At 39.3% G+C, this 15,503-nt stretch overlaps 2 protein-coding genes across 7 annotated transcripts in view; one reads left to right on the forward strand and one right to left on the reverse strand.

Moving 5' to 3' along the window:
- The window catches only part of dlgap1b (discs, large (Drosophila) homolog-associated protein 1b), a 76,904-nt gene extending 68,868 nt beyond the window's left edge, over positions 1-8,036 (forward strand). For 5 of the 6 annotated variants that reach the window (XM_056738154.1, XM_056738156.1, XM_056738155.1 and 2 more), the window contains 3 exons: positions 1,139-1,230; positions 1,410-1,562; positions 3,084-8,036. In XM_056738154.1, the coding sequence (XP_056594132.1) occupies positions 1,139-1,230; positions 1,410-1,562; positions 3,084-3,296 (458 nt within the window). In that variant the 3' untranslated portion in view covers positions 3,297-8,036. Of the gene's footprint in view, positions 1-1,138; positions 1,231-1,409; positions 1,563-2,867 lie in introns of all 6 variants that reach the window. The other variant, XM_056738157.1, reaches the window with a different exon arrangement.
- Positions 8,037-9,223: 1,187 nt separating this feature from the next.
- tgif1 (TGFB-induced factor homeobox 1) lies at positions 9,224-15,503 on the reverse strand. Its single transcript, XM_056738446.1, has 3 exons — positions 15,250-15,503; positions 13,127-13,356; positions 9,224-10,832 (listed from the first exon to the last, which is right to left on the reverse strand). Exons 1-3 carry the CDS (start codon positions 15,263-15,265, stop codon positions 10,242-10,244), a joined length of 837 nt encoding a protein of 278 aa, XP_056594424.1. The 5' UTR covers positions 15,266-15,503; the 3' UTR covers positions 9,224-10,241.

Raw genomic sequence — 15,503 nt, forward strand, 5'->3', positions numbered from 1 at the left:
GCAGGGAGCCACGCTGTCTCTCTCTTTCTCTCTTCTTCGGTCTGTGTATGGATTTCCCCTCGCTCTGTTTGATTTTTGTTCCATTCTGTTTTCCGTTTTCTCTCTCTCTCTTCCTTCCCCGACCCTTCCTTCTTTTCCTGAATACATAAAATATGCTAATCTGTGTTCGGTGTCAGCTCATTGTTTGCCATATGGTCTCTTGCCGCTGCATATGTTAAACAGATCGAGTTCATTTCATAGGTTCTCTGTTCAAACCGCCGCGTGGCTCTGATCCGCTGAGACCTGCTGCAGTAACCGCTCAGGACTGATCAGGGCCTTTATATGACCCCCGTATGGCAAACATTAGCTTCCTTTAAGAGCATTCAGGCCTGTTTGGTAATCTGATATGCTGTTTGCTCTCTTTCACTCGAAATCTGTCTTTTTACGTCTTGGTCTAGTTCAGTGTGTGCGATTTTCTTGGCTCATTGGCTTTGGCGGGGTGTTTATTTGGTGTGCACGGTAAACACTCCATCTGCCTATCAGGTCTTAACGTTTAGGTTCCCAAGCTTTAGATATTTACGACCCTCTTCACGCTTCAAAGAGACAGCATTTAAACATTAACTGGATGTCTGGGGTTCTGCGACGCGAACCTGATAGGAAAACGCACTTTCACATTGACAACATGGATACTGCATAGGGTTTTTCATATGGTATTGCTTAAAAGGAAAGTTCGCCAATTATTTCATCCCCTTCGTGTCGGGCCAAAGCTGTTTCTGTAATTTTTTTCTGTAAAATGTGCATTTAAAAATGATCACAGGTCTAAAGCGCTTAAAAAGTAGTCCTTATATAGCACGCACTATACTTAAATCGTCTGAGGTCATACGATAGCCTTGTGAGAGAATTGAACAAATTATTCACAGAAACTCGTCATCACGGCGTCTCTCAAAGCAGACGTGGCACCTCTGGCACAGATTGAACATCGGCGGGATCAAACGTCATTTGTTCTCGTGTGTCTCGTAACCAAACCGCCGTGACGTGACATTAAACCCTTGCCCTGGGCACCATATTTGAACCTTGGCAAGGAACATATTTTTCTACTTCAGTTTCCGTGAACTTGATTGTCTAACCTTGTCGCGTTTTTGTGTGTTTATATGTGTAGTCCTAGGCAAGATTCGTAGCGCGGTTGGCAGCGCTCAGCTGCTAATGTCACAGAAATTCCAGCAGTTCCGGGAGCTCTGTGAAGAAAACTTGGTACGTTTAAAGCACGCATCCACCAGCCAATCACAGAACATTAGCATTTCCTGGCCACGCCCCCTTAGTACCGCCAGTTCTGGCATTGATATAATACAAATCAATATGAGCAAATTCCGTTATGTAACCTATTCCAAAAGAACAGATGTTTTGTGTATAAACTTTGTTTCCTCTGACAGAACCCAAACTCCCACCCGCGGCCCGTGTCTCAGGATCTGGCTGGATTCTGGGATATGCTGCAGCTGTCGATTGAGAACATCAGTCTGAAGTTTGATGAGCTGCACCAGCTGAAAGCCAACAACTGGAGACTTCTGGATCCTCCTGAGAGAAAGGTACAAGCGTTTTATCATAAATCCAGATGTATTACACGCACAAATCTGGCTAAGAAACCCACACTCTGCATGATACATTTAATGTAATGTGAACCACTGTTTCCGTACAGCACAGTAACAACACTGGAGGCGTCAAAGTTGTGTCATTTCTTTATGCTCACTAACCAAACAAGGACAAACATTAGTTATCATTTTCCACAGTGAGAAATGTTCTATTAAAGTTTTACAAATTTTACTTTGAGGGTGTGTTTACACAGTGTTTAAACTAAAACCAGAACACTGTTTTTTGGCTGTTCGTTTACCCAACAATAGGGTTTTTGGAGCCTTAAAAAATGGAACTAGAAATGTTTCAAAGAGCATGTTTTTTTTTTTAAGTGGTACTGTTATTGTTTCCGTGTAAACCATAAAAAAAGTAAAAAACATATCTATATTTGTATATGTTGAAAAAAGTATATAAAAAATGTTTTTGGAATAAACCTGGTTATGTGCTTAAGAGTGAATAGTGTATTTGCAAAGTAACATCACCAACTAGTGGCGTTCATCACAATAGAGCGTTGATAATCATGGCGAAAGAAAGAAACCTTTTAAAAACACTAAGGAATAACTTTTCCAGTTTTACTACATTGTTATTTTGTAAACATACCCTCAAATCCGTTGGTATAAAGATTGTCTTCATGTTGTATTATAAAAAATAGGGCTGTCAAACGATTAATTGCGATTAATCGCATTCATAATAAAGGTTTGTGTTTATGTTATATATTTCTGTTTAGTGTGGATATTAATTTAGTAATTATAAACACATACACATACATGTATAAATATTTAGGAAATACGTTTTATCAAATTACGCAATTATTTATATTTACCAATCATTTAAATTATTTATAAATGTTTGTTCATTTTAATATTTATCTATATGCATGTATTTGAATGTGCTTATAAATACAAAATTATTATGAACAGTACACAGACAAATAATATGTAAACATAAACTTTTATTTTGAAGGTTATTAATCGTGATTAATCGTTTGACAGCCCCCCCAAAAAAACTGAATCAGACCCCTCCAGTGTTGAAATCTTTAAGTTCTCTCTCTGTGAGCTGCTCACCGGTGTAAGCATGGTGTAGGTGTACTTTTATTCTTGCATGCTTGTAAAGCTACTTAATTGCGTCACAATTGTTTTAAAGATTTGACTTAATTTATTATTTATTTATTCGCGGCTTGGCTCGTGAACATTGCATGATCTGATTTATTTTGCTCTTTGTTGTCCTGACCTCATTACTTGACTGTGTTTTGTTGTTGACAGTGAGGTGCGTTAAGGTTGCACGCTGCATGCTGTTCGCTTTGCTTCCGGCGGTCCTGTTTACCTCATGACAAATAGCTGTCGGGGCTGAACTCGTGACAAACGTGTGGCCTCCGTAATTGCTCTGCGACCCCTGATGCATAACCCAACGCATACACCCGATGCTCTGCACTTAAAAGCAATTACGCTCAATGACCCTGATGTGTTGTTGTTGTCCAGGAGAAGCGCGTACCCCCTCCGGTGCCAAGGAAGCCGGGTAAGCGTCCCGTGCTGCTAGTGCGAGACCGATCTCTGGAGGGATCCCAGCGTCTGGAGGCACGCAAACGACTTTTAGCGGCTAAACGTGCCGCTGCCTCTCAACGCCAGAACTCTGCCACAGAATGTGCTGATAGTATTGAGATCTACATCCCAGAAGCCCAGACAAGATTATAAACACACACATAAACAGGTGCTTTAAAGCCTAAGTAGACATCAACACGCACATACACACTCATCATCAAACTTAACACAACACAAAAGCACTGAATGACAAAGACTAAGGCAGGGTAGCTGTAATATAATCACTCTTCTTTTCTAGTGTAAAGGAGAGTTTTTTCACTGTGGGGTTATACTGTATGTATTTAGGATTTCATTTTACTCTCGTCCTGCCATCCGCGATGTAGCTCCCTCTCCCAAAGACTTTGATATTTCTATTAGACGCGATTATATTTAATTATTAAAAAAACAATATATATTCATGCCTAAAACACAACCTATTGCGTCTATTATTATTACTACCCAGAAAATGCACATTACTGAGTTAGTACGTAAGTTATTGATCTGATCTTGTCATAACTTTGTGGTTATTGTGTAAGAGCCATATGTCTGGTGTTCTCCCAGAGGACAGAAATATTTAAAGGGCAACATACAAATCTTTTCTTGAGATTTTCACACTGATGTAGCTGTGATTGTTGCTTGTGTGTGTCAGGTTTTCTGTATGTACACTCTCTCACGTGTCATCCTGCACCTCTGAGACTGGGCGAGGTTGTTCTGTTCTCTATATCATGGAACATAATAGCAAAACCACGTCTTCCCTTCTTTCTTCTCATATTTTTCGACCTCCCACTCAATTATCATCTCCTGTTCTCTTAAATCGTGCTTTATTCCTTCCTTGTGGGTTCTTTTTGACTCGCACCCCATTTCCTGTCCAGCTCCTGTGTCTTCAGCACTTTCACTCACCTGTTAGACTGACTTATAAAAGACGTCTGTCATATGTGATTGATTTGACGTTCACATCACTGACGGTTATGCTGTATGGAAAACGCCGCTCTTCACAGCAGTGATTCAATAGACATTCATAACTTAGCAATGTCACGTTATGAATCATTACGTATTGCTGGTCAGGGATTCAGTTCGGCATTTAGGCCCTGTTCGCCCTGACAGTGACTTCTAGCAGCAGGAGTTACACTTTTTTGGGGAGTAAAGTTTTGTTTTACTTATAGCAGCAAATGTTCCACCGACCGTTCCAGAGAAAAGTTTTCTAGACAAAAGTTTGACTTTATGCAAATGAGCAGTGACAATGTAGCAACAATGCTATGCTACCAGTATAGGTGAAAATAGTGTTCACTCTTCTAAAATCACAGTGGCCAAGTGATGTCTGGAGGAGATATTTGCATATTTGGTTCGAGTATAGCGTTAAAACATTATTGCTTGGTTTCACAGACACAGCCAAGCTTAAACCATGCCTTAGTTAAATTAAGATATTATGTCGCTTTTATAAAAATGACTTAGAAGAATACATTACTGGTGTACATCTCAAGACAAAACAATGGGACTGAAATATTTGAATATATTTCTAGGCAAGTTATATTCAGTTAAGACAGGTCACACATTCATTTTAGTCTGGGACTAGCCTTAAGGCTTGTCTGTGAAACCCGGCCTAGGATTATGAGAATGTACAAAGAAATGTTACTGAGGGCAATTTCAATGTTCTATATGGTTCGTCTCACACATATTGTATAAAATAATTATTGCATGAAAAATCATGTCCGACATAATAATTGATAATCATTGTTTGTGGTTTATATACACTTTCAACTTCAGAATCCCACTTAAAAAGTGCACAAAGGATACTTTATTTACAGTATGTAGACTTCCATGAGTGCCCTATTGACACACATTACTTTTGCACTTAATATACTAAAATTTTCAAAATTAACTTTTTCATTCACAATGTCCAAAAATAGCACAGCTGACTACACTTTAGTTTATTTTAATAATAGATTTTATGTGTTGTCGTGCACTTTTTTTACCTGGGATGTTTAGATTATACTGCAAGAAAACTTGACATTTAATAGAATGACTTAAAGGTGCTTTATGTTATTTTTCTGAGGATCTATTGACAGAAATGCAATATAATATACAGAACTATGTCTTCAGAGACCTTACATAATGAAGCGTTATGTTTTTATTACCTTAGAATGAGATATTTCTATCTACATTCACCATGTTGTTCCTACAGTAGCCCTAAACAGACAAACTGCTCTACAGAGTGAGTTTCCTGAATACGTTATCTCCTTCGACAAAGTGAAAAGGACACATCTGTCATGTGAGATCCGCCGGTGCTCTGAAAGTGAGCCGTTGGTTGCAATTCGCAACCTCACCACTAGATGCCGCTAAAATCTCCACATTACTCCTTTGACATTCTTTTCAGTCATACCTCACATTTCTGCTTGTGATCAAATTTTTTAAATTAAGGCCAGTTACACAGCTCATCAATGTTAATGTTAGGGTCACAGTGACAAGAAACACCTGTAGGAGATCAACAATACAGCGACCTGTCAGTGTAGACAGGGTTTTACACTGTGTTCTAACCAGACATGAAACGATGAATTGACAAGCAGTACAAAATGATCTTTTCTAGGTAAATCTTTTTGGAGTTCTTGTAAAAACCACCTGTGACAGAATAGTACAGAATTTTGTCGATCACTTGTTGTCGTTTTTCCTGTGGTGCTGTGTAGCTGTGAATTTCATTACAAATGCCTTCTGATTGGCTAGAATGACATCACAGTCATTTTACACAGAGTGTGGACAGATAAATCACTTTTCATTGAAAACTTGTTGCATCACGTTTCGTTGGGAGACACAGTTATGTTATTGTTGGCAGTTAAGACAACAATTTTTTTGAAGTATAAAAGTATTGTGTAAATATTTAAAAGAGAATTTAATATTTAAAGATTTAAAGCGTTTCTATTTGCTGATAGCTTCGGACTACATTTGTTCATACTGTATGTTTGTTTATTTGTTTGTTTGAATTGATATAACGAGAAATGCCAGTATTTTGTAATGGATATGGTTAGAAGGGTTGTAGAGATATTCAAGACCTGATAAAACAAAGCCAGACTTGGAGACTTCCATCTGCTTCTTCACCATGCCATTGCTTTTCATTTCATTAATTATTCTCATCATTATAAATGCACACAGAAATAGTTTAAAATTCCAGAGATATTTATTCATATTGTATTTAAGATCATGAGCTTTAGCATGATAGCCTCTTTGTTCTTGGCCATGTCAGTCAAGTATGTGTACGCGTGTGTCTGTATTTCCATATCTAAGTGCATGTACCCAAGTGCTTCCTAATATTTCTAAATCTATTTTTTATTTCAACAGAAATGTAGCACAGATTCTTTAAGATATAGATGAACATATTTCCTTTCATCATTTATTTATTATTAGGTTAATATTACTGCAGCCCTGCGGAGATGGTGCAGGTAGACACATGTATCAAAGCAGAGCACATACCATCAGATTCATTCATTTTTCTATTTATGGAGTCCTATTTTAACTGTTGAATGTCCATGTCATACTATCGTGCTGCTCTCGTGTTATTGATTTGTAAACAAAGCTGCATCGTTGTTGCACTCCAGTCGTCAATGGCGCTAACAAGTTACTCAATACTTGCTAGTGAAACCTAACCGCGCTGTCTCATTTTTTTCAATAACTGATAATACGTATTTGCACTTGTTAAATATGTTAAATAAACAGATCTATTCTCTCTTTTTTCAAAAATATTCAAGATGTTTCACTGTGGATAGACACATGACTTTAAATATATGAATATATAATACCCAGCAGCCAATGTGCAGCCACTATCTATTTTCATATACAGATGTGTTTCATTGGCTTTAGTTAAATCCTTGTTGGTATATTTGTATTATTAACTAAACTCTTAGTTCCAGTTATTATGCACTAGAGAGCCCTTACTGTGTTAAGTGTTTGTTTTTATATATTATTGATGTTTAAACGCTCGGCCTTAATTTATGAATATATGATAGTCATGCACAACGTAGCCTCAGGGGAGACTATATAACGTGTGTATGGATGTGTGTTTGTGGATGAAGAGATGAAGCATCCAATTCTGACAAAATACTCATGCATATTGAGATTTATTTTTACTGCATTACTTTTTTGAGTACATTTACACTCCAAAATTAACATCAGAATAACACCTTTTGATTTCATTTCAATTACAGTTTTAACATTAAAGAAGTGACCCCCCTGAAAAATGTCCCAAATTTTTTTTTATATTGAATGTGGACAGTCAAAGACTAACATGAAACGTCCATGTTTTTGTATAATGATGGGAATAGATTACATTGGATATATATGGATAAATATGAATTTGGGTTGGTGAATTATGAATTGGTTGTTTTTCATTTGAAATATATATTTCCATATCTGTCCTTTTTTAGTATTTAAATGTTTATTTGACATTACAGAGATATTTTATGAGACTACTAAAAACTTTTGCTAAAAGAGATCACAAACTTGCCATTTTCTTGATTGTTGTCATTCACTGTTGTAAATTTATAGGATTATATTTGGCAAAACAATCGCTCCTGACGTTTTAGGGTTCGAACTCCTAAAACAGAAGTAAATTCGATTTTTGCCAAACTATGGACTGAACACCCACCCACAGAGAAGTTGGGGTAATGAAGGCAGGTTACTATGTATTTACTGTTCTTGTAAAAGCATAAACTTTCATAAAATGACTGTGTGTGTAAATACATGAATGTTCTTCATTGTAAATGTAACCTACATCTAATGATATATTACTACTTACATTTTGTATTTATTGTAACAACACTGTTGATGTTATGGCACGTGTATGAAATTTTGATCATTAAAAAGTTACAGACACTCCGAGCCACTGTTTGCTTTATTTTTTTAGATGAATGTATGTGTTTAGTCTATACCAATAAAACTATAAAATAAAATAAATCACTGTTTGTATGTTCAGATGTGACTGCATGCCTAAGGTGACAGTGTGAGAGCAAATCACTTTGATTCATTAGCAGATACCTTCAGGCTGCCTTAAGAGAAACCCAGGGAACATCTACATGTCTTTTAAATACGTCTAAAAGCTCTTTTGATTCACTATTGAAATTTTCTTCCATTTAAAATAGGTGTTCTGTTAACGAACTGCCCAAATCTGCTAATAAGATCACTTGTTGCCCACTAGACCAATGACTCTTTCAAATGTCGTTTATTTGGATCTCAGCCCACTGAGAAGACCAATGGAAAGAGCAGCTGTCTAACCGAGTGTGAATTAAATATCCAGGGCAGACGTGTCACGACTAATCCGCCTTTATTGTCTGATTCTGTGCTCTGATACACAGACACACACACTCACAGACGCCATTGGCAAGCCATGGTTGACGTCTGGTTTTAGCTATTGCTAATTAAATGCAGGATTATGCTAATTGGCGTTCTTGTGAAGCTTACACACAGAAGAATGTCAGTATGATTTAGTGATAGCCTGTAGGAACACGCCTTTAATGTGCTCGAGATGTCAAGGTAGGGCTTTGGTAGGATGGAATATATCACGTCCACAAGATGTACCTGCTCATGGGGGATTCCGCTCTATAAAACCACCTTCATCTGTCTGGCCTAACCTGCTTTCAATTCGTTTTTAAAGCATTTGGGGAAATATGTGACATCTGAAGGCAAATCTATCCCTTGATCCTCTCTCTTTTGAACTCCAAAAGCCAAGTTTTTAATCAGGCGTGTTTAAACAAAAGATGCAACATGTTAAAGGGATAGTTCACCGGAAAACAAGAGTTTTTTCATCAATTACACAACCTGTCATGTCATTTAAAACCTGTATGACTGAAGAAAACAAAAGATGACATTTTGATGAACGTTGGTGAGCAAAAAACATTGGACCCTATTGACTTCGGCTGTATCAAAAAAGCCACCTAGACATTTCTCAAAATATCTTCTTTTGCGTTTCACAGAATAATGATAATATTATTTGTTTTTGGGTGAACTATTAAGACCCAATCAGAATATTAATTAAGGAGATAGACGCTACATTTTTGTAGAAAACAAAACTTTATTTAAACACCTTGTGACCCCTATTTGCCACATACATTGCACAGTAAGGAGGAGAAGTCACATATCATTGGGCATCATGTCACATTGGCTACTGTAAATGCACTGTTCTAAGGTCCCAAAACCTTTAAATCAATATTTTTGGTGACATAAAACCATTCTTTCCTTTGAACCTCTGAAAGTGGTCTCAACTTGATAAACAAACAAACAAAAAAAATCTAATACAATTCATGTAGTGTTATTTCTTCCAGCTCGTTTGTGTGTTTGTATGTGTGTGTGTGTAGGGGTGGGTTGGGGAGCATGTGGGCACATTCACTGGCCGTTTCTACACTGAGTATTCAGAGGAAAAATCTCAGACTATAGGTTCTGCTACATCTGAACATCCCTCAAGATAAATGAAAAGAAAACAATACTAAAGACAGCATTTGAAACTTTACAACAAAATACAAAAACCGAACATCTATGAGACACAGAACGACCCGGTGCAGTAGTGATTACAGTCTGTCGGAGAGAAAGCTAGAGTTGATACGATACTGAGATGACCTGCCATTTTGTGCAAAAAAACTGAGGCAGAGTGAACATTATCAGACGCGTTTTCTAAAAATGAGGCAAAGTCGACAATCGTAGAGCCAGAAAGAAAGACTCGTGAGGAATGAAACGAAGAGAAGAACTCGTCTTCTCCAAACAAGGATAAAACAGGAAGTTGTTTTACTGTGTTTGGTTTTGGTCCCCTGTGTACAAAACAAAAGATACATATTTATTTACATATAAATGGAATACAAAAAAAAAGAACTGACTGCCAAGGCACCTTGAAATGCTTTACATAAAGGAATCCTCATCAATTTGATTTACATTTACCAAAAATAGAAATGATCAGGCCATGCTTGTTTGCTTTCGGTTGCTCAGTCAAGTTTTTGAACTCCACGTGAAGTTCGGTTGGCGCGGGATCGGGGGAGCAAGAAACAAACATCGATGGAACTCTTTCATCCATCCATCTTTATGTCTTCAGGCGAGGAGCTGTTTCGCCTGCAGCTCCATTTCTGCGGCCCTCTTCAATGCCACATCAACCAGCAGCTGAAAGCCGCTGAAGTCCTGTGTGAGGTCGGGTGGGGTGGGTGGTGGTGTGTTGAACAGGCCATTCTGGGGGCTGAGGTTGCCCTCGCTGCTCACCCCCACACCCCCGCGACATGCGAACAGGGCTGCTGCCTCTGTGATCGGAAGCTCTGTGGCTCCCTCGACCCCCAGACCAGGCACTCGGCTGCCTTGCGTGGCTGTGGTGATGGTGGTGTGGCAGATAACGGAGGGTCTGGGTAAGACAGGTCCGGGTGAGGGGGGTGTTTTGGGCGACAGGGCTTTTTTAGGGTAACCGGTAGAGATGGGTGTGTTGGTGGTCGCGTGTGGAGAACCGGGCTCATAGCCGTTGCGGTCTTCACCGTTGGCGAGGAGGCCATGCTTGGGGGACTGTGAGTTGTCGCTCAGCATTTCGCCGCCTTTGCTGCCCCGTCGGGAGATGGTGAACTGGTTGGGGTCTTTGCCGTCTTTCCGGAGCATCTCGGGAAGGAGTCGCCGCCGAGCGTTTATGAACCAGTTACACACCTGTGAAGAACAGAGCAGATTATAAACATTGCATTTGCAAAACAAACATTGCATAATTGAAATTAAATCAATTAAAAATAAGATATCGCTTCTGTCCTTCTAAAACCTTGTCTCCATATTTTGTGATTTTTTTGCCATAAATTATTATTATTACGTTTGTCACTGGGTTTCGAAAATATATAACCAATAGAAAACATTAAAAAGCGCTTGTAAACTTTGAGAACAGAATACTTAATTATTTAAAAGTACAGTTTTTTCTATTTCCTAAAAAAAGAGTGAATTTGGGAAGGAAAGCGATGATACACTATATGTGTATGCTTTAAAGAATCTTACTTTAATTCAAATGTCTAGACTTTTGTAAAAATTAAATAATTAGTGTGTATGAAATTATATACACAAATTATCTATGTTAATTTATAGAAATGATATGCATCAATTATTTAAATTTGTTTAAACAAAACAGACATTTGAATAAAACACAAGATTTTGTTAAACAATCAATTATTGTTGACACATTTATCACAAACTTTTACCATCTGTCACTTTTTCAGTTTAAAGCCTACGCTCTTATGAATAATTTTGTTAGTTTATTCCTCTTGTTTTGTTACAAGTCTGAGTTTAAAATGGCAATTCTTGACGTATCACTTTGACATGTGACAGTTCCCTGACATACTCTATTTTAGTTTTTCCTCTTTAAAAAAAAAGGCTGAGCTGGCATTTAAAATGAACCGCTTCAAACCAGGAAGCTCTCAGTGGTGTGGATTTTAAGTAACAGTTCACCTTTATCCCTGCGATAGCTCTCTTTGTTGGACCTCAGGGCTTTAGTCTTAATCATGCTAATAGCTTCGTATCTTTCATGGCCCTGGTGAGTCTTACCTGAGGGGGTCTGAGATTCACTCAAATGCAAATCCAGCAATTTCAGCTATAGAAAACACATGTGAATGCTTGACTTAAGCATCTTTATCTTGCTTAAAAAATACCAATTACTGACTTGTGCTGATGGCTGACTATTAACACATTGAGTCTATATCAACAGTTGAATTCTTTGTAGTCGATGCAAATCTCACACCGCAGGCAACGGACCATTTACATACACTTTACGTCACGACAAATCTCAAAACTTGAACTTTGTTTCGACACATTTAAGCTGTCAACTATTGCTGTCAACATCATGTGAACATCTCTTGACTTTTCATGTATTCAAATTATTTTATTGTCTCATTCTATAATCTTCCAATCTCCCTCCTTTATCATACAGCATTTATTTGAAAACCATAAACATGCTTTAAACTGTAAAGGTTATAAGTGAAAGTTGTCCGACTCTAAAATTGATTTATTTTTCCAGCCTGGCACTCCAACAGCACACTTCTTAAAATACCGACTTACTGTAACTTTAATACCTATTCTAATCGTAACCTTTACTCCACAATAGACAACCTCTGCCATGTCACCCAACCAAACAAAAATAAACAAGCTGAAGTTTGAACTTTTCAGTGCCGCTTTCAAGACGCAGTCTTCCGTATGGTAATGTTCCTGCATTGTCTTCCAGCGAGTCTCTTCGGAACAGAAGCCACTATAGCTCTCTGGGTAATGGGCCTGTATTGTGTATCCAACGGTCCGCCTGAGTCGGGTAGTCTTCACTATGTTAATGTGTGTGTGTATTGTGTCTCCCTATTGTTAGTGAGACAGCTGGCTGAGCACAGGGGAAATTCCTGGCTCGGTGTCTGAGCAAGTCTCTCTCTCTTCTCTCTCTCTCTGTAAGTGGCCACATCTCGGATGACTCAAAACAGTTATTCACTCATCTGTCCACAGGAATTCTCTCCATTGACTGCGCTCACAGGAAGTGTTGTTTATATGACGCTAAAACTCAGCGGGAACAGAATGTCTGATCTCCAACACGGTGGCGCTTGCTAAAAGAGCTGACTCTCTTATTCTGACACATAGGCTAGTTATGACATTGAACGTTTCGGTTTCCTTCACACATCACTTGAACCAGAAACCGGTACTGATGACGGCTAACTGCTCTCCTGTGAAGCATATAAATAGATTACTGATCAACAAAGCAGAAAACTGAAAAATTCCCCCTCGCGATCTAGATGGAAACCGGCCGTGAGAAACTTCGAACCTTGTCTGGTGCACAGCTTTGCAATATAGAAACAGCCTTGGGTCTACCAAAATAGCAGCTGCTATCTTTTTAATCCAGATTAATGCATAACATGCGATTCTTCTCCTGTCTTTTGTGGCTCGCAGAGCATTGTGCTACGCAACACCGCGCTTTTTCAGTATTTCAGTACCTGTAGTGTGGAGAGGTGCGTTTGCTTGGAGAGCAAAGCTTTCTCTTGTTCCGATGGATAGGCGTTGTAGCGGTGTTGGTAGAGCCAGTCGCGGAGTATCTGTACGGACTCTTTGGGCAGGTTTCCTCTCCGTTTTCTCTTCCCCGACCCACAGCCGTTTGAGGAGAGGTCCAGGGGCACGTCCAAACTGTCCTCATCCTCCGTCTCGCTGCCAGACATCGCCAGCATACCTGTCGGCACACAACACAAAGTTGAAACAATGTCACTTCTAACAAAATGACTGAAAGTGTCTTTCTATTACGGTTTGTGCGTTTGTGGCATTGGACGATTTCTCGCATTAAAGCGTCCAACGCACTCTTTTTCCATTCAATAACCGTAAATGGTGACAACTGCCATTGTATACAAAAAAAAGAGCCGTAACTCTCTTTGTGTGTAAACCATGAGATGATCTTGTTTTAAATATGTATATGTTTGAAACGAAACGTGAGTAAATGTGTGTCGGGGAATGAGTAAACTGAGAATCAGCGTGTGTCCATGTGTGTGAAGGAGGACAAAAGACACCCAGTCAAACATCAACCCCCCCAACCCTGCCGAGGACCCTACACCCCCACACACTGTCTCTCCCTCCAAAATGCCAAATGCTACACAACAGGGCTTGGCTGTCCGTACGCATGTATAAGCGTGTGTGTGTGAGAGAGAGAGCGTGTGTGTTGCAGCTGATGTGTCACATCCCTGCTGTCAACCAAAGCCATGTGATTCATGGTTGGAGGCGTCACAAAAGACTCGAAACTGTGTCGATGTTTCGTGTGTCTATAAGATGTAAAATTCACACAAAGGCAAATTAAAGGTTTTTCACCCCCCTTTTATAAATGATAAAATCTTTCTCATTAAGGGTTTGATCATTTTGGGGATGTTCGTATTTAAACAAGCATGTTTGTTTGTCATCAGCACCAGCACGTATGACGTAAAAAGATACATCAAGTTTCGAAGAGGACTTTCAGAGACCACCCTGTAAGTGCACCAAAACTTTCCCCAACTTCTCCTTTAGTGTGTTTGTGAACGAACCGCATGTGACACTTCAGTTTAAAAACGAAACGAGTGAAATCACACACACGTCACTGTGGTTATGTGAGAAAACGATTGAACTTGTGTAGAAGAGTAATGGGGAGCAATTTCGCGTCGGCCTACATGAGGATGAGGGGGGAGGGGAACCTGTTGCAAATCTCAAGACCGAACAAAAGAATGTCGGTCGTGGGACAATTTAAACTCTGTTTTGTCGACTTTCTCTTTGACGAAAAGTCATGAAATTGCGTCAGGGGATAAGCGGAAGGTTAATAATGTTCGACGCGCCGTTAAAAGCGACAGAATGAGAAGAATATAAACTTTGTAAGGGGGAATAGCTCGGGATCTATTGTGTGCACTGAGAAACACGAGGTCGGGCAGAATGTGAAAGCGTCGCCTCGAGGAAGCGGCGCGAAATACACAAACTTCACAAAAGGAGGTCAGGATTTAGTGTTACACCGTTGCGCGTTTTGTAACAAAGCACGAGGTGTTACCGATCTACAGTTGCGTACGCAACAAAACGAACGTTCAATTTCAAAATACACAAAAAGTTTCCCACACATTACCAACAAACTTGAGTCAGTGTTATGAGAAACTCGGAACGCCTCGACGTTTTTCCAAGCGTGTGGTGTTCAACTATAACACAAAGGTATTTTATACCCAGTTATAAAACTAAACCAATACGCGATAAGCAAGCGCACCATCTGGAGCCATTTAAAGTTGTGGCTGTCTACTCGAGATTCATTCATTGAACGACATCTCTAAAATATAAAAACGAATACGCGTACTTTAGAGTGGTTTTACATAAATCAAAGTTGGTGTATCGTGAATCGAGTCTGCTCGTCTTGATAAACGCGAATGTCGATGTGACAGCCCGCCAGCACATGGTGAGAAAAAAGCCTGTTTTGTCTGCAGCGGAAAACAATAGCAGGCAATGCCAGACATGGAGAAAACGCTTTTCTGTTCAACCACCATCGACAAGTTTGATCCAGTCGTTAAAACGAGCGATTAAAATATAACACGTTTAAGCACCACGTCGAGCATAACGAAAGGATACGTACCCTTTTTGGTCTTCATGTCCGTCCAAAATCCCCTTTTCACGTTGGCAACGAGGAGGTGGATTTTATTTCCAAAGCGTCGATTCTTCCCCGCTTTAATCACACGGGCTGTGTTATTCCAGGTTGTTACAAAGTATCGAACGATGTATTTCTTTTGTCGAGGAGTCGCCGCGGAGCGCGTATTTCATTAGTCGGAGACGCAACACATTGTCGGGTACCTGGGACAGGCTGCGCGTCTCTCATTCAGTGTGTGTTTG

The sequence above is a fragment of the Triplophysa dalaica genome, chromosome 23, assembly GCF_015846415.1.
Source record: "Triplophysa dalaica isolate WHDGS20190420 chromosome 23, ASM1584641v1, whole genome shotgun sequence".
Classification (NCBI taxonomy): Eukaryota; Metazoa; Chordata; class Actinopteri; order Cypriniformes; family Nemacheilidae; genus Triplophysa; species Triplophysa dalaica.